The 20567-nt window shown below is 48.3% G+C and overlaps 1 protein-coding gene across 2 annotated transcripts in view; it reads left to right on the top strand.

Moving 5' to 3' along the window:
* The window catches only part of LOC134945330 (cytochrome P450 2K1-like), a 170813-nt gene that overhangs the window by 35498 nt on the left and 114748 nt on the right, over positions 1-20567 (top strand). For both annotated transcript variants that reach the window (XM_063934535.1, XM_063934534.1), the window contains exons 2-3: positions 5322-5484; positions 19386-19535. In XM_063934535.1, coding sequence (XP_063790605.1) covers positions 5322-5484; positions 19386-19535 — 313 coding nt within the window. The remainder of the gene's footprint in view (positions 1-5321; positions 5485-19385; positions 19536-20567) is intronic.

Consider the following 20567-nt stretch of genomic DNA (forward strand, 5'->3'; position numbering starts at 1 on the left):
AGGCATTTCGAACCCTCTCTCTTCTTCCTTCATGCAGATTTATTTTGCCTGTGGTAGCACCCCCTAAATGGTTACGAATAACGCAGATGTGCTCTGGATAATATAAATTGGGGTCATTTTCATAATAAGAAGTAACCTGTGCGACCAGTATTACAGTTACTACCGCATATGTAAGAAATATGTTTCTTGGTATTCTACTGTTGATTTACATCTCTGACGGTTCTTATTCTTCCTGCAGGCAGTTTTGGCTATGGGCCTATGTTAAGGCTCCATTAAAGTTCAGGTCTCGGCCTTGACTATCTTCTTCCAACGGCAGTTGGCTGTGATCCCAGAGGTCCAGACGTTTTTAAAGGATGTCCTTCATATTCATCCGCACTTTGTGCCTCCCACGGCTCTGTGGGAACTCAATTTGGTCCTGACCTTTCTCCAATCTGATTGGTTTGAACCATTACATAGGGTGGACATGAAGTATTTGACTTGGAAGACTGTCGTGTTATTGGCCTTGGCCTCTGTAAGAGCCCTTATCTGGTGTTCCACGAGGATAGAGCGGAGCTCAGGACTCACCCGCAGTTTTTGCCTAAGGTGATGCCGGCGTTTCACATCAATCAGCCGATAGTGGTTCCCGTGGTGTCTGACACGTCAGGTACGCCAAAGGTTAAAGAGGACCTTCAGTTTGGTCATTCGGTTTTGAAGGGGTCTCAGCACTCTCCCATCTAGTCTGGGAGCTTTGGGACTTCCCCATGGTACTAAGGACCATGTCCTTCCCCATGGTACTAAGGACCACGTACCTCTAATCTCTTAGGACATTAGAGAAAATAGGAAAATAGGAATTTAATACCTACCGGTAATTCCTTTTCTCGTACTCCGTAGGGGGTACTGGGCGCCCGCCTCTGTGCTTCATTTGTTTTCCTGCAAGCTTTGTTCTTGTGTTCTTGTTTGGGTCAGCTGTTGCTGTCCCTTGTTTCAAGTTGTGGTTAGCATGGCTAGCATCTTGTTGTGTTGTGTGCTGGTTCGGTTCTCACCACTTTTCTTGTCTATTTTCCTCCTCTCAAAGTTTGTCCGTCTCCTCAGGCACAGTTTTCATAGACTGAGTCTGCAGGAGGGGCATAGAAGGGAGGAGCCAGCACACTCTGAAGAATTTTTAAAGTGCCAAGCTCCAATGGACCCCATCTATACCCTATGGTACTAAGACCATCCTAGTATCCCCAAAGGACTACAAGAAAAGGATTTGCCGGTAGAAATTAAATTCCTATTTTCCTGCTGTGAAATGGCGCCCGAGTTACCGCTGCAGGCACGTATATCGGAACCAAAACTTGTAAATATATGACACTGGGATGATGACGTTTTGCCTCATTTTGGTATCCGAGCCGGGAAAACCCGAGCTAGTGCTCAGATTCCCTTGGATGGATCCATGAAGTTCAGGTGGGCTCGATTTTCGGAAAACAGAGCCCACTCATCTATACTGTAACCCTTGTATGACTTGTCTACATACTTTCATTTGAGACAATGTAAAACAGCATTTACTGTAACTGCGCTCTATTTTTACAGCTTGGATCACTTCTACATATCTCTATTCCCTAACTGTAATGGGATAGTAGCCATAGGCGTTTCTATAAGGGATGCAGTGTGTGCCTTGCACACAGGTCCCTGGATCCAGGAGGGCACACACTGCACTCATATATTATACTTACCTCTCCGCAACGTCAGCCCTGCACTGCAGACAGAAATTACTCAGGAAATGCGCACTGGAGATGTCCCCGGGAACAAGGCGCGGGCGTCATGTTCTCGGAGACCTGCACATGCGCAGCAAACTCTGGCATTATGCCAGAGTCTACTGCTGCCGGAGAGGAGGGGGTCCGCGCCGGAGGCTGCATGCGGCTCCCCTCCTCTATTAAAACGCCCCTGCCACTAGCATTAGATTTATGTTTAAAAATTCAATTTTAAAGGTTTTTGAGACCATATGGCAAACACAATGCATTTCTACTTACATTCAGCAAATTATTAGAGATATATTGTGTCAAAGGCACTGAATGCACATGAAGTGACTTTTGTCTTTTTATATGTTTTTTTTAATGGATTACGCGTTATTACTATTTTTAGTTACTTCAAATTATCCTGCTGGTGTGAGGAGATCATACCTCAGAATTTGATGTGTATTGCTGGGAAAATGCTGTGTGAGACACAACTGACTCAGAGTCATAACTACGTGTGAGCCAGGTGTGCCTGGCACACAGCGCAGTCGCCCTGAGGGCGCAACTGCCAGCATTCCAAGTCAGCGGCTTGTAATGAGTCAAATTGACTCATTACAAGCTGCCTGTGCTGTGTGCGCCAGAGCAGGAGAGGAGAGGAGCAGCTTCGGGTGCAGGGGAGGAGGAGGAGGGAGGGGGACTCTGATGCCGTAGCAGCGCTATGTAATTGGTAGCGGCGTTGCTGCAGCTGTCCCTCTTCTTCCGCATTGGCTGGGATCCCAGCATTCACAGCGGCGGCGGACAGCCAATGCCAAAGGAGAGGGACAGCTGCATGCACTGCCGCCAGCAATTACACTGCGCTGCTGCGGCTCCCTCCTTCTCCCCTGCCTCTGGAGCTGCCAGCACCGAGGAGCCTGACTGCCTGAGCCAGCAAGTACGTATCAACTATTCTGTCTCTGTCTGTCTGTCTGTCTATCTATCTGTCTAACTATCTCTGTCTATCTGCCATAATGTGTAAAAAGGGGGACTGGCTGCCATGATGTGTAAAAAGGGGGACGCTGTCTGCCGTAATGTGTAAAAAGGGGACGCTATATTCCCTTCCTCAGGCAGTCTGAGGAAGGGAATACCCCGAAACGCGTTGCAGCTGGAGAGTGCAGTGTGTGCCTCTACTTAATTGGGGAAAAGGTGAACCAGACGGAGGGGAGATACGGTCAAGGGAGCAAGGTTCCGGAGCCTGACATCCAATATTTACACCTGAAGGCCCGACATTCACTACTATCTGGTAATCCTCCACCCAAATATTACCCTCCATTAGGGTGCATTTTTTAAACAAGATTTCCACATCGTTTGTGTGTTAATTTGTAGTATTTTCATGTTCTAAGTTTTATGAAGAAGTTGTTATAACAGAAATATTAAATATCCCTATACAAACATACTACACTATATGCCATTCTGTTGTTTCCTTTACATATGGAATCCGTTGGAAAACTGTGAGCATTTGTGAAGCATTAAGGGAAGTATCTGATTCCATTATTAAGGGAATTTTATTCTAATCACCATTGGAATTGTATAAAGGATTGTGTTATTTTCACATTCAGGAATCTATCAGCTCATTAGCGCACCCTGTTGTACCTACTTTTTGCATGCCACATTCCATATCTAGGTATAAGGGAATACCATGAGTTCAAAGGGGTGCTGCTTTTAAGGGGCTCATCTGGCGCCATATTAGCTCTATAGATCAATCTATACCACGTTAATAAGGGGACGCTGTCTGCCGTAATGTGTAAAAAGGGGACGCTGTCTGCAATAATGTGTAAAAAGGGGACGCAGTCTGCCGTAATGTGTAAAATGGGGGACTGGCTGCCATAATGTGTAAAAAGGGGACTCTGTCTGCCGTAATGTGTAAAAAGGGGACACTGTCTGCCGTAATGTGTAAAAAGGGGGGCGCTGTCTGCCGTAATATGTAAAAAGGGGACGCTGTCTGGCGTAATGTGTAAAAAGGGGACTCTGCCATAATGTGTAAAAAGGGGACGCTGTCTGCAATAATGTGTAAAAAGGGGAAGAGGTTTTCCATAATGTGTAAAAAGGGGGACTGTCTGCTGTATTGTGTAAAAAGGGGACGCGGTCTTCCATAATGTGTAAAAAGGGGGACTGTCTGTCATAATGTGTAAAAAGGGGGACTGGCTGCCGTAATGTGTAAAAAGGGGTACTGGCTCCCGTAATGTGTAAAAAGGGGGACTGGCTCCCGTAATGTGTAAAAAGGGGGACTGTCTGCCGTAATGTGTAAAAAGGGGACACGGTCTTCCATAATGTGTAAAAAGGGGGACTGTCTGCCGTAATGTGTAAAAAGGGAGACTGCCGTAATGTGTAAAAAGGGGAACTGGCTGCCGTAATGTGTAAAAAGGGGCCGGGGACTGGCTGTCGTAATGTGTAAAAAAGGGAATCTTTCCGCCGTAATGGGTAAAGGGGGCTCTACCTGGTGTAGTGGCGCTACTGTGCAGTGTAATGGGAATAATGGAGACTACTATGCACCGTAATATGAATTGGTATTATTTTGTGGCCACACCCCTTCCCCATGAAGCCACGCCCTATATTTTATGTGCACACCAACGGCGCGCACTGCCCCTATTTTACATAAGGGGGGGCGCCAATGCCATTTCTTGCACACAACGCTAAAATGTCTAATTACGGCATTGCAACTGAGAGAACCACATCTAGAGCTGGAAGTATAAGAGTATACCTTGTCATCTATAGTGCTGCTGGAGCAGTATTCTTTTTATTGTGTACACTTAGGGGGTAATTCAGAGTTCATTGCAGCAGCAAATTTGTTAGCAGTTGGGCAAAACCATGGGGGTCATTCCGAGTTGATCGCTCGCTAGCTAGTTTTAGCAGCCGTGCAAATGCTATGCCACCGCCCACTGGGAGTGTATTTTAGCTTAGCACACAGGTTCTCAAACTCGGTCCTCAGGACCCCACACGGTGCATGTTTTGCAGGTCTCCTCACAGAATCACAAGTGAAATAATTAGCTCCACCTGTGGACCTTTTAAAATGTGTCAGTGAATAATTAATACACCTGTGCACCTGCTGGGTTACCTGCAAAACATGCACCGTGTGGGGTCCCGAGGACCGAGTTTGAGAACCACTGGCTTAGCAGAAGTGCGAACGGTTGTATCGCAGAGCGGCTACAACATTTTTTTGTGTAGTTTCAGAGTAGCTCAAAACCTACTCAGCGCTTGCGATCACTTCAGACTATTCAGTTCCGGAATTGACGTCACAAACCCGACCAGCGTTCGCCCAGCCACGCCTGCGTTTTCCCTGGCACGCCTGCGTTTTTCCGCACACTCCCTGAAAACGGTCAGTTGCCACCCAGAAACACCCACTTCATGTCAATCACTCTGCGGCAAGCAGTGTGACTGAAATGCATCGCTAGACCCTGTGCAAAACTACATCATTCGTTGACCAACTGCTAACAAATTTGCTGCTGCGATCAACTCTGAATTACCCCCTTAGAAAAGTGATGTGATCTCAAAGGATGAACTAGGAGGCTATAGATAATAGTACTTTTTGAAAATGCTTTGACTGAAGGGAAAATGTTAAACTTTCATTCAATTGCACATGGTAATATTTTGCAGCTTTCTGAGAAATATGGAGAAGTCTTTACTATACAGTTTGGACCCAAGAAGGTGGTGATAATTGCTGGATACAAAGCGGTGAAGGACGCTCTCATCACCCAAGCTGATGATTTCGGATATAGGGCGGAAATACCGATCATGTCACTGCTCACAAAAGGAAATGGTAATGAGAACAAACACTTCATCTATAGCAATAGCCATGTAATTTCAGAGACCTTTTTGTAATATAGATCAGTGGAAATCTGGCATTTTACACTTAATGACGCAACCTCTCTTCTTCTACTGTCCGTATAACTAATTACTATGGCGGAAACATAGGTGGTTATACAGAGTTTCAAACCAAAAAAAATAGCAATTGTCCAAAACTTCAACGCATCGTGTGACGCATTGTGTGCACATCGTATGTGTTTTTGGTAGGATTACAATGCAGTGCGCATCCCTGTTGGTCAAACGTCGCATCATTTAATTATTTGTGCAGCCCATATTATCCGTCATAATCGTATGCACATTTGGCCTATTTCAGTAAGGCATACTTGCCTACTTTTGAAAACTAGTTTCAGGGAGATTCCAGGTGGCAGCAGAATGTGCCGTTGAGGGGTGTGTCTAGCTCTGCCTATGGGCGTAGTTATTACCACTCAGGGGTGTGTCCTACAATGGCAGGTGAAAACTATAGCACTATAAGCAGCAAAAAAAAAAAAAAAAGAGTAATATAGGTACACTATATACTGTGTACATTCGTGAGAAGAGATGGAGAAATAGAAAATCTATATACACTGGTGCGGGATTGATATATATTACACCCACATATACAATAATAAATACTTTGGCACCCCTGGAGTACTCTTGTGCACGCCAAAGGTGCTTGCCTGAAAAAAATAAAGGGGGTGTGATCTCACAAAAAAACCCAGTTGTAGTACTCCATACACATTACGCCCACATCAGTAGTGCTCCTTACACATTACGCCCACATCAGTAGTGCTCCGTACACATTATGCCCACATTAGTAGTGCTCCGTACACATTACGCCCACATTAGTAGTGCTCCGTACACATTACGCCCACATTAGTAGTGCTCCGTACACATTATGCCCACAGTAATAGTGCCCCTTACACATTAGTATACATGACTTTTAGGAGTGAGGACACTTGATGGTACTGGGAGCCTGGCCCACTTACTCGAGGGGTGCTGCCCACTGCTGCCACTGCTAACATATGCATGCAGGCTCAGCAGAGTCCTCAGGTCAGGGACTCCTCTCAAACCACCTGTCGCAGTCCAATGCCAGTGTGGAACAGCAGCCGGCTAAGCAAAGGAGCCGCGGCTCACCCACAAACACAATGGCGCAGTGCAGGCCAGGCAGCTGAGACACAGACTGCCACTTCCCCCACCAGAGCTTATTTCTGCATGTGGCTAACTGGGACCGGGTCAGGGTGCCCTACTGTGGTGCGTACCCAGAGTAGCTATCAGTGCTGCAAGTAGAAAAAAGTGTCAGTGGTACTGTGTGTGTGCGCCGAAGGCGTGCATGCCCCCCCCCCAAATGGGTGTGGCCAAATGCCACATGGGGCATGGCCAATGAAAATGGGGGCGTGATATACATATAGGGGGGGCCAGATACACATATGACCCCAATAGTGCCAGATACACATATGCTCCTACAGTGCCTGATATGCCCCCACGGTGCCAGATACACAAATGCCCCACGGTGCCAGATACACAAATGCCCCCAGCAGTGCCATATATGCTCCCAGCAGTTTCAGATACACATTGCCCCAGCAGTGCTAGATACACATTGCCCCCCAGCAGTGTCAGATACACGTTGCCCCAGCAGTGCCAGATACACGTTGCACCCAGCAGTGACAGATACACGTTGCCCTCAGCAGTGTCAGATAATACACGTTGTCCCCAGCAGTGTCAGATAATACACGTTGTCCCCAGCAGTGTCAGATAATACACGTTGTCCCCAGCAGTGTCCGATAATACACGTTGTCCCCAGCAGTGTCAGATAATACACGTTGCCCCCAGCAGTGTCAGATAATACACGTTGTCCCCAGCAGTGTCAGATAATACACGTTGCCCCCAGCAGTGTCAGATAATACACGTTGTCCCCAGCAGTGTCAGATAATACACGTTGTCCCCAGCAGTGTCAGATAATACACGTTGCCCCAGCAGTGTCAGATAATACACGTTGTCCCCAGCAGTGTCAGATAATACACGTTGTCCCCAGCAGTGTTAGATAGTACACGTTGTCCCCAGCAGTGTCAGATAATACACGTTGTCCCCAGCAGTGTCAGATAATACACGTTGCCCCCAGCAGTATCAGATAATACACGTTGTCCCCAGCAGTGTCAGATAATACACGTTGTCCCCAGCAGTGTCAGATAATACACGTTGTCCCCAGCAGTGTTAGATAGTACACGTTGTCCCCAGCAGTGTTAGATAATACACGTTGTCCCCAGCAGTGTCAGATAATACACGTTGCCCCAAGCAGTGTCAGATAATACACGTTGTCCCCAGCAGTGTCAGATAGTACACGTTGTCCCCAGCAGTGTCAGATAGTACACGTTGTCCCCAGCAGTGTCAGATAATACACGTTGTCCCCAGCAGTGTCAGATAATACACGTTGTCCCCAGCAGTGTCAGATAATACACGTTGTCCCCAGCAGTGTCAGATAATACACGTTGTCCCCAGCAGTGTCAGATAATACACGTTGTCCCCAGCAGTGTCAGATAATACACGTTGTCCCCAGCAGTGTCAGATAATACACGTTGCCCCCAGCAGTGTCAGATAATACACGTTGTCCCCAGCAGTGTCAGATAATACACGTTGTCCCCAGCAGTGTCAGATAATACACGTTGCCCCAAGCAGTGTCAGATAATACACGTTGTCCCCAGCAGTGTCAGATAATACACGTTGTCCCCAGCAGTGTCAGATAATACACGTTGTCCCCAGCAGTGTCAGATAATACACGTTGCCCCCAGCAGTGTCAGATAATACACGTTGTCCCCAGCAGTGTCAGATAATACATGTTGTCCCCAGCAGTGTCAGATAATACACGTTGTCCCCAGCAGTGTCAGATAATACACGTTGTCCCAGCAGTGTCAGATAATACACGTTGTCCCCAGCAGTGTCAGATAATACACGTTGTCCCCAGCAGTGTCAGATAATACACGTTGTCCCCAGCAGTGTCAGATAATACACGTTGTCCCAGCAGTGCCAGATACACGTTGTCCCCAGCAGTGTCAGATAGTACACGTTGTCCCCAGCAGTGTCAGGTAATACACGTTGTCCCCAGCAGTGTCAGATAATACACGTTGCCCCAAGCAGTGTCAGATAATACACGTTGTCCCCAGCAGTGTCAGATAATACACGTTGTCCCCAGCAGTGTCAGATAATACACGTTGTCCCCAGCAGTGTCAGATAATACACGTTGTCCCCAGCAGTGTCAGATAATACACGTTGTCCCCAGCAGTGTCAGATAATACACGTTGTCCCCAGCAGTGTCAGATAATACACGTTGTCCCCAGCAGTGTCAGATAATACACGTTGTCCCCAGCAGTGTCAGATAATACACGTTGTCCCCAGCAGTGTCAGATAATACACGTTGCCCCAAGCAGTGTCAGATAATACACGTTGTCCCCAGCAGTGTCAGATAATACACGTTGCCCCAAGCAGTGTCAGATAATACACGTTGTCCCCAGCAGTGTCAGATAATACACGTTGTCCCCAGCAGTGTCAGATAATACACGTTGCCCCCAGCAGTGTCAGATAATACACGTTGTCCCCAGCAGTGTCAGATAATACACGTTGTCCCCAGCAGTGTCAGATAATACACGTTGTCCCCAGCAGTGTCAGATAATACACGTTGTCCCCAGCAGTGTCAGATAATACACGTTGTCCCCAGCAGTGTCAGATAATACACGTTGTCCCCAGCAGTGTCAGATAATACACGTTGTCCCCAGCAGTGTCAGATAATACACGTTGCCCCAGCAGTGTCAGATAATACACGTTGTCCCCAGCAGTGTCAGATAATACACGTTGTCCCCAGCAGTGTCAGATAATACACGTTGTCCCCAGCAGTGTCAGATAATACACGTTGTCCCCAGCAGTGTCAGATAATACACGTTGCCCCTAGCAGTGTCAGATAATACACGTTGCCCCAAGCAGTGTCAGATAATACATGTTGTCCCCAGCAGTGTCAGATAATACACGTTGCCCCCAGCAGTGTCAGATAATACACGTTGCCAGTGTCAGATACACGTTGCCCCCAGCAGTGCCAGATACACGTTGCCCCCAGCAGTGCCAGATACACGTTGCCCCAGCAGTGCCAGATACACGTTGCACCCAGCAGTGTCAGATACACGTTGCCCCAGCAGTGTCAGATACACGTTGCCCCAGCAGTGCCAGATACACGTTGCCCCAGCAGTGCCAGATACACGTTGCCCCAGCAGTGCCAGATACACGTTGCCCCCAGCAGTGTCAGATAATACACGTTGCCCCAGCAGTGCCAGATACACGTTGCCCCCAGCAGTGCCAGATACACGTTGCCCCCTGCAGTGTCCGATAATACACGTTGCCCCAGCAGTGCCAGATACACGTTGCCCCCAGCAGTGTCAGATACACGTTGCCCCAGCAGTGCCAGATACACATTGCCCCCAGCAGTGCCAGATACACGTTGCCCCCAGCAGTGTCAGATACACGTTGCCCCAGCAGTGCCAGATACACGTTGCCCCAGCAGTGTCAGATACACGTTGCCCCAGAGTGTACCGGTTAGGAATTTCTTACCGGTACGCCATACCGCCATACTTGCAGCACTGGTATCTATAGAACCACCCTGCTCAGTACACATTACATTATACACAGCCCCCCATAATTACACCCAGTACCACACTACAGTAAACACAGCATACAGTACATAGCCCCCTTCCCCATATTACACAGATCCCCTCACCCATATTACATTATACCCAGCATACAGTACACTACACAGCCCCCCCCCCCCCATATAGACCCAGCACCACATTATACTGCATTATACACATCCCTTCCACCCCCATATTGCACTCAGTACTAGATTACATCATATTATACACACATTATATAACACACAGCCTCCATTCCCCCACGTTACCTCCAGCACCCACCTGGGTATGTTGCCCCTTCCAGTAAAGGCTGGGAGCTGACCCTGGGACAGTGAGGGGAGACAGCCTAGTGCAGACACTCCAGTGAGAGGCGAGGAGCAGGAGCCAGGAGGAGGAAGCTGCTGCTGGGCTGATCCATGCTGCAGCCCCGAGTGTGGTGGGCGGGGCCAGCCACAGGAAAGCAGAAGCAGAGCCCTGCTGCAGTGTGGCTCTGCTACACAGTACACACAACCATGCTGTGGCCAGCCAGGCAGTCTCCCGTGCTGGCCCCACCCCCCGACCTCTCCGGACTTGCGCATGCGCAGTCCATATTTTCAGCCTCGGACCTGTAAAAACCGGGAGGGCTGTCAAGGTATGCGGGGCAGCGGGAGGCTCAACTAAAAATCGGGAGCCTCCCGCTGAATGCGGGAGGGTAGGTAAGCCTGCAGTAAGGATTGCAAATTCTGCTAATTAGCAGAATTTGCAATCCTTTTGTTAGCATGCTGGGAGCCACCCATCACAGGGCAAGGCCGCCCAGCATTCTGCCCGCCCAGGGCCGGTGCAAGGTTTCTCAGCACCCTAGGCAAATCTTCAGCGCCCCTCCCCCCATGAGGGGGAGGCAGAGACGGGCCCCAGACATAGAGAGTCAGGGAGTGAGCGACAGTGTCAGGGAGAGAGGGAGAGGGAGAGAGAGCCAGTGTCAGGGAGAGAGTGACAGTTTCAGGCAGGGAGGGAGAGACAGTGTCACAGAGAGTGAGATAGAGTGTCATGGAGACAGAGGGGGTCATTTCGAGTTGATCACTAGATAAAAATGTTCGCAGCGCAGCGATTAAGTGAAAACCGGCACTTCTGACATGAAGTGGGCGTTTCTGGGTGGCAACTGACCGTTTTCAGGGAGTGTTCGGAAAAACGCAGGCGTGCCAGGAAAAACGCAGGCATGGCTGGGAGAAAGCAAGGGAGTGTTTGTGACGTCAAATCCGGAACTGAACAGTCTGAAGTGATCGCAAGCGCTGAGTAGGTCTGCAGCTATTAAGAAAATGCACAATATTTTTTTGTAGCTGCTCTGAGATGCATTTGTTCGTACTTCTGCTAAGCTAAAATACACTCCCAGAGGGCGGCGGCATAGCGTTTGCACGGCTGCTAAAAACTGCTAGCGAGCGATCAACTCGGAATGACCCCCAGTGTCAGAAAGAGAGGAAGAGAGAGACAGTGGGGGGGGGGGGCAGTGAGACAATGTTAGGGAGCTAGAGAAAACAGACAGAGAGGAGCAAGAGAGAGAGTGTCAGGGAAAGACAGAGAGAGAGAGAGATAGAGAGAGAGAGAGAGGGAGAGCCAGCAGGAGATACAGTATACTACCTGAGTACAGCACAACACAGTAGGGATGGCCATCGACCATCGATGATTCTGAATCATCGATTATTTATCCTTGATGTTGAATATTTTTGCCATCCATGGCAGAGAACCAGATGGGCTTCCGCCAATGGTATTGCACAGTACAGTATACACAGTATATGGCACACATATACCATATATAGTACAGTGTGTGATATGTATACACCACATAATACGCACAGTACATATAGTATAATGTACACTTACAGTTTGCTGGGTAAGAGAGAGAGAGAGAGATATATATATATATATATATGCTCCTATGGGTGCCCGGCACTCCTGCAACTGATAGCAACGTCCCCGAGTGCGGGATACTTTCTGGTATCACACACACACACACTAAATCCAACAATGTGCTGGGGTGCTTCTTACCATGTTCAGAAGATAAACTCCTCATTCCTGGTGCATAAGTAATATGAAGGGGTGCACTCTCCAGGCTCTCATTAGAATCCAAATCACAGTGAGGACCGAAACGTCAGCAATACTGATTGTATCTATGTCTCAATAAAAGATTTGGATTCTAATGAGAGCCTGGAGAGTGCACCCCTTCATATTACTTATATATATATATATATATATATATATAAAATACACACAGTATATAATACAGCGGACACAGCGTAATCACACTGCTGTGTATATAATATACACAGTACAGTATATAAGATATAATGCACACATATAGTGCACTGGGTGATATATACATCCTGTATATATTATAAGTTAGTGGGACACACGGTGTAATCACACTGCAGGCCAGGCTGCAGCACATATATAAATAGAGACTCACAGTCACAGCTGTAAAGGAGGATACCGACCAGAGGGGAACAGGTCTATGATGGGGACGGGACTTCGCAGCATTAGGCCCCCCCCCCTAAATACCCGCGAATTGGGATCCAGCCTGGGCAGAGCAGGCGGGCCAGGATATGTCCTCCCCTCCCCTCCCCTCCCATCCTCCGTGTTTGAAAGCTGCAGCGTTACACAGCTTTCACTGTAGCAGCTTCAGCTCCTCCAGACCTCCACACAAAAAAACATGACACCGGGTGAGCAGGCGCCATACATCCCTCGCGGTGAGCGCAGTGCAGATCCTGTGAGTCTGTGACATCATTGATTTTGTTGCTTCACTCAGCGCCGCCCTCCAAGTGCCGGCGCCCATAGGCAGTTGCCTAAAGCTGCCTAGTGGTGGCGCCGGCCCTGTGCCCGCTTCCCCTCCCCCTTGATGAAGCAGAAATTGGGATCGCATTGCAATTTCTGGTTCATCATAGAAATTAGTGATGACTCCTGCTGGAGCAGCTTAGCTGCACCCGCAGGAGGCCCTCCGCCATGATCCACATCACGGCGGCTGCATGTGATGTTACGCAGCCACCAAGATCATGCCACACTCTGCCACGCCCCGTTCACGCAGCATCGCCCCCGCAACGCTCCGCCTCCGCTCTGGAAACGGAGTGTTGCCGTCCCAACCCACCCATTTTCTATGCCCCCCCCCCGCAAAGAAAGTGTGGGCGCATGCGCAGGAAGGCACTGCTCATGCGTCCACGGGGCGATCGCAATAATTCCGGTTGGATCGCGATTTGCGATCCAACCTGAATTAGCCTCATTGTATGCACATACGATGCATCGTACGATGGTGCATACGATCATCGTCCTTAAAATATTTTTTTGTGATCACGTGCTAGGTGAGGCATACGATCATACGATAGATCGTATGATTCATCTTATGAAAAAAAATAAATAAAGCCAAATCATGTGCGATGGGTTCCACAGGGGATTGAAGGGAAATCATATGAGGAATCGGATCGGATGCTGGTTGTCCTAATGTATGGCCAGCATTACTCTCTCAGCACATGTTATATCTGCCCTGTGCCCCACCTGCAGTGCAACATGCTTTTGCCCAATTGCTAACTTTTTTTGGTTTGCTAACAACTCTAACTAACCCCCCTAGTCAGCAACTTACAGTTGTACAACATGATTATCTTCAGTATAGCAACAACTCTCATTTAATGGTAATCTGCAATGTAAATATAATCTTTCCATTTATTGTTTATTGTATATTTTGCTGGGTTTTGCTACCTTTGATATGAAGGTAGAGTTCTAAGCATTTGTTATAACAGGTATGCACTCCTGAAACTGCAGTAGATTGGCCCAGACAGCCTCTAATAGCTCGGCAGCGCATGACTAAAAGCCACTACTGAGAAATCATACTGTGGTGTAAGAATGTGCAGTATTGTCATTGCCATCTCCTTGTAGCTTACTTGGACTCCTGCTGATGTTACAATGCCGTCCAGGATACCGATGCCGACATCCCGACAGCTGACAATGCCGGCAACCGGAATCCCAGCTCATGAGGGCTATTCCCACTCGTGGGTGTCCACGACACCCATAGAGTGTGAAGAGATCCAAGCCCACAAGGGGACTCCTAGCGCTCGCCCCACTGTCGGGATATTGACAGCCGGCATTCCGCTTGCCGGGATTACGTATGTAACCCAATGTTATGCTGAGAGATAGCATTTTATCTATATAGTATATACTCCTTCATGTACTCGACTTTGTGCTGTACAAAGTTCGCCTCAGGTTGCTTCTTCTCATCAGACCTTTCACTTTATAAAACGTCTGCGAGACTACTCACATATCACATGCAGATGCTTTCCCGCGGATTAAGGAATACATATGCTACTCTATAGCTAGGTCCATGGTTCTCATGGCTCTCTCCACGTCATGGGTTGGGGTTCTACCTGGGATTGCTAGTCACCTTCCAAATTTCCCCCCCCCATTACTGCTTTTCCATGCCAAATTCCTATGTTGCATCACTTTTATATCCCATTCATTTTGCAAAGCTTATACTGGCCAATGCTCTATACATTTTCCTTTGATATGAATAAAGGACTTTTGCACTCACAGCTTCCTTTGATTCTGCATTCCAGTGGGTTAGGTATGATACATCGACATTCAAATGTCAGTATTCATAATTTTGACAATCACCATGTTGACATTCCCCCATAGCCTGATCCTAATATCCTCCTATTACCTAACCTTAACCATTCCCCATAGCCTAACCCTAACATTCCCTAGTGCAGGGGTGGCCAATCAGTCAGAGGCAAAGAGCCAGAAAAGATCTTTAGTCAAGAGTAAGAGCCACTCTCATGCATGCGCCGAAGGCACACGTGCAAAAATGGGGGCGTGGCCTAGTTGTCACAAAGCCACACCCCATTTTTGTGCGCACACCTTTCGGTATGATGTTTGTAGGAGTATGACCTTGTGTCCTAACCCCTGTTTCAGTTATTGTGTACAGTGCCACATACATATAAAAATGGCCAAAAATGGGTGCCTCCACAGTGCCAGATACATATATGCCCCCACAGTGCCCTATACATATATGCCCCACAGTACCAGATACATATATGCCCCCCCATCACCCGTGCTGCTCACCGCGCTTCTGCTCTGCTGCAGTGCTGTTTGTGAGGGGAGGAGAGCGCAGTGTGCGCCTTTCCTGCCCCTCAGTCTCCGGCGGCGTTGTCGCCAATTAGGTGCCGGTCCGTGAGCCAATCAGAGCTCATGGACCGGCAGCTAAGACTCTTGATTGGCTGCCGGTCCGCGAGCTCTGATTGGCACACAGGCCGGCGCCGGGCACTGCAGTCAGACAGCGGGAGGCTAGACTCAAACTCACGAGCCGCATGCGGAGGAAGAAAGAGCCATATGTGGCTCGAGAGCCGTGGGATGGCCACCGATGCCCTAGTGCCTAACCCTAACCTTCCCCCATAGCCTAACCCTAACCTCTCCTTAGTGGCTAACCCTAACCTTCTCCCATAGCCTAACCCTAACATGACCCTAGTGCATAGCCCTAACCTCCTCCATAACCTATCCCTAACCTACCCCTACTGCCTAATCCTAACCTTATCCCATATCTTAACCTCCCTCCAGTGTATAATCATAAATATCCTGATGACCTAACCCTAAACTCAACTTAGTGCCTAACCCTAAATTTCCCCATAGCCTAACCCTACCCCCCTAGTGTCTAACCCTAACCTTCCTCCATAGTCTAACCCTAACCTCCCCACAGTGCATAACCCTAGCTTTCCCCATAGCCTAATTCTAACCTTCCCCCTAGAGCCTAACACTAACCTTCACCATAGCCTAGCCCTTGACTCCCACTCATACCTAACCCTAACTTTTCCCATAGCCTAACCCTAACGACCCCCTAGTACCTAACCCTAACCTTCTCCCTAGCCTAACCCTAACCATCCCCTAGTGCCTAACCCTAACCTTCTCCAATAACATGACCCTAACCTCCCCCTAGTGCCTAACTCAAACCTAACCCCATAGCATAACCCTAACTTCTCCCTAGTGCCTAAACCTAACCTCCCCCTGGTGTCTAACACTAACCTTCCCCATAGCCTAACCCTTAATTCCCCCTCATACCTAACCCTAACCTTTCCCCACAGCCTAACCCTAACATCCCTCTGGTGCCTAACTCTAACCTGCTCCCTAGCCTAACCCTAACCTAACTCTAGTGACTAATCCAAACCTAACCCCTAGTTCCTAACCCTAACCTGCCCCTAGTACCTAACTTTCCCACATAGCCTAACCCCAACCTCCCCATAGTTCTTAACCCTAACCTTCCCCATAGCCTAACCCTAACCTCCCCCTAGTATCTTCTCCAATAACATAACCCTAATCTCCGCCTAGTGTATAACCCAAACCTAACCCCATAACATAACCCTAACCTCCCCCTAGTGCCTAATCCAAACCTAACCTCATAGCATAACCCTAACCTCCCCCTAGTGCCTAACCCTAGCCTTCCTCCATAGCCTAACCCTAACCTTCCCCTTGTGCTTAACCTTTCCCCATAGCCTAACCCGAACCTCCCCCTAGTGCCTAACCTTCTCCAATAACATAACCCTAACCTCCCGCTAGTGCATAACCCAAACCTAATCCCATAGCATAACCCTAACTTTCCCCTAGTGCCTAACCCTAACCTTCCACCATGGCCTAACCTTAACCTCCCCATAGTGCCTAACTCTAACCTTCCCCAGAGTCTAACTCTAACCTCCCCCTAGTGCCTAACCCTAGCCTTCCCCATAGCCTTATCCTAACCTCCCCCAGAGCCTAACTCTAACCTTTCACTTTAGCCTAACCCTAACATCCCCCTAGTGCCTAGCTCTAACCTGCTCCCTAGCCTATCCCTAACCTCTCCATAGTACCTAAATCTAACCTTCTCCAATAATAAAACCCTAACCTCCCCCTAGTACCCAATCCAAACCTAACCCCATAGCATAAACCCAACCTCCACCCAGTGCCTAATCCTAACCTCCCCCTAGTGACTAACCTTAACCTTCCCCAGAGCCTAACTCTAACCTCCCCTTAGTGCCTAACCCTAACCGTCCCCCATAGCCTAAGCCTAACCTCCCCCTGGTGCCTAACCCTAGCCTTCCCCATTGCCTAACATTAACCTCACCCAAGTGCATGCATAACCCTAACCTTCCCCCATAGCCTAACCCTAACCTCCCCCTAGTGCCTAACCCTAACCTCCCCCTAGTGCCTAACCTTCCCACAAAGGCTAACCCTATTAAACCTTCTAAAAAGTGAATTAGTGGAGAAGTTGACACCAAGCAGCTTCTAGCTAGCATATATCAGGTACATTCTATAAAATCATATGTTGATTTGGGCAACTTCTCCACTTGTCCACTTCTTTGAAAGGTTTGATACATTTCTCCTATATATATTAACTCAATCCCCAAACTTGTGTAGAAGTATTGGAGAGCTGAAGTAATTATACTCATGTATTAGCAGTGTTTGGTGATATTTTATAACACTGCTCTGACATTATATATGTAAATTTCCTTGTCATTTTTTGTTTAGAATCTAAATATTTACTCAAAATTTGATATCACATAAGGTTTTTTTAGATATTTTGAAAAATTTGAATTAGAAAATTAAAGCATTTAAGTGCTCGACAAGACTCCATTCTGCCTGCTCTATACGGTACACATCTTGCTCCATCATCAGAATCCCCCTCCTCATCTTCCTCATTCTCCTTTCATGTCCTGGTGCAGATCCCTTCTCAGCATACTACGCTACCTGCTTGCTGTTTTTAGTGTTTATGGTACAGCGACTGCCTCTGCCTGTCAATCAGGCAGAGGCGATCGTAGCAGCCCGATAGCCTTCGGCCGTCTGGCATGCGCCGGTGCACTGCAGCACCGGCGCATGTGCAGTTCTGACCCGATCGCACCGCTGCGATAAACTGCAGTGTGCGATCGGGTCAGAATGACCCCCAATATACTTAATATCTCTCTCTTTGAATCAGCATATCGGTCCTCTGTTTGCAACAATCTATATATTATTCAAAGACATAAACAAGACATCATAGTGTAGGTGTATTTGTTTCCAATCAAATATGTGTTCCTCCTGGACTCTAATACCCCTTTTCCACCTGATTACCGTGTCCGATCCGGGATTTTTAACCCGGCTACAACCCGTGTCGGCCCCCCCGTTTCCACTGCACTTCGACGCGGGTTATTCCCGTGTCGGATCTGTTTCCACCTAACCCGGGTAAGCTCTGTAAAAGCCTATTGATGTCATTACAAATGGACTTTTTACTGTCTCATCAAGAGGATGTCATCAAAAGAACCAAAAGCTTGTTTGCAAGCTGCCTCAATGCCTGCATGTGCCCAGCGTAGTGTTGTTTGCAAGCTGCTGCAATAGATGTGCACAGCGACTTGCATCCGCGTTTGTTTGCAAGCTGCTGCGGTGCCTGCATGTGCCCAGCGTTTCTCCCAGGGATGACATCATCTTCCTGTGCCCCAGAAGCACCAATCAGCGTCTCAGAGCGTTACTCGGGTCTGAAAACACGGGTAATGACCGTTTCCACTGCACACTTACCCGGGTCATTACCGTGTTCTACCCAGGTAGCTATCCGGGTAGGATTCCCGGGTCACTCAACCCGTGTTGACCCGTTTCCACCTACTAAAAACCTGTGTCGATGCGCGCCCCCGTGCCAAAACACGGGTAAAAAAAGATAGTGGAAAAGGGGTATTACTAATATCAGTGGTCTACAATAGGAGTAGACAACTTGAACATATATCGAGAGCGGACACTGCCAATTATGGTTCTCCCTTAGATATTATTCTCAGGTATGGGTCGGATGGAACATGCAAAGAAAGAGACACTCCAATAGTGTAATGCTGGATTTACACATTCAGTCACCACAAATATTTAAGTCATAAACTCTCACCAGAAGATTGTAGACAACTGAACAGACATAGGAGCGGACAATGCCTTATGCAATTCACATTAGGAACTGATGTGAACTAACAACTAACTTATGGCTTTTAAAAGTGAGACATTCACCAGTCCCTCTCACTTTTAAAAAGAGCGTGGTGATGCAATCATTTCAGCGTAGCCCCACCCCCGCTTTACAATGACCGCATTACCGACACCCTTCTCCTGTGCGGCAGGATGCCGCGGGTGGTGGTTAGTGGGTGGTAAGCGGCATGCAAGAGACTTTCCTACTTAGTGTCTACTGTAACTGCAACAACCTCACTTGTCATTTACTTAATTTCAGGTTTATTATTTAGTCATGGAGAGTTATGGAAATCTATGAGGAGGTTTACACTGTCAGCACTGCGAGACTTTGGGATGGGGAAGAAAACAATTGAAGTGAAAATTCAAGAAGAATTAACCCCTCTCATAGAAGACATCAAATCTCACAATGGTAAGATAAGCTACCTGTATGCCTAATGTACGCTTGCCTACTCTGGCTTACTCTCATCCAAGCAAACTAGGGATGGCCATAAACAAATATCTTTTAATTTATTTTTTGCAAGGTTCTGGGACACGGAGCATAGCTCTGCCCCTGACACCCGCTAAGCCCCACTCCCATTTTTATAATGGCCCGCAGCCCAGCCAACACCTTTCAGCAGTGGCCATTGAGTGGTGCAAACCATCGATGGTTCGCCATAGATGGTGTATGCATTGGTGTTTCTGTCATGGGTGCAATGTGTGTGGTGCCCATGGGCCTCTGGCTCCAGGGGGGCCCACACTGCACCCATATTTTAGTACTTACCTCTCCGGAGTCCAGCGTCGGGTGCTGCAGCCGCTGCTGTCGCGCAAAAAATCCCTTCCAAAATTGCCGCTGCGCATGCGCAGTTTGAATTTTGTATCCGGAACATGGCGGGCGCCATGTTTCCAGAGACCTGTGCATGCGCAGTAGGCTCCAGCACAGTGTCGGAGCCTACAGCGCCGTGGAAAGGAGGGGGCCCACCCGGAGTCTGCACGCGGGACTGCTCCTCGCTTAAGACGCCTATTCACCACTGTTTTGATAAGCAGGGCAGCGAGTGACAGAAGCCTCCCACCCCTTTTCCGACCTCTGGCTGACTCTCCTTTTCCAGTTCAGCAGTACACTGTAGGGCACTGATGCGATGATTAAAGGCAGTGTGTGTGTGGGGGGGGGGGGGGGGAGTGAGTCTGGGGTAACTTGTCCCCTTGTGCCCCCTCTCAATCTGGCTCTGCCGGGTACAAACACACTATAGAGGAAACTGCAAGCAAACTACAGCTCCAGGCAGCAAGGGCTGCTGGGAGATGTAGTTTATTCTGAGTTTCATCACAGCAATGTGGTGTGCCCGGCTCCGTGATAGGCGGCAGCTAGTCGAGTCTGGAACTTGAGCTCCGCCGTCTCTAAGTGACATAGGGAGAGGGGTGTCAGCGCCCACTCCAATCCAGCGCCCAGGTCGATGCCTCCCTAGCC

Source organism: Pseudophryne corroboree, chromosome 7, assembly GCF_028390025.1.
Source record: "Pseudophryne corroboree isolate aPseCor3 chromosome 7, aPseCor3.hap2, whole genome shotgun sequence".
NCBI classification, from domain to species: domain Eukaryota; kingdom Metazoa; phylum Chordata; class Amphibia; order Anura; family Myobatrachidae; genus Pseudophryne; species Pseudophryne corroboree.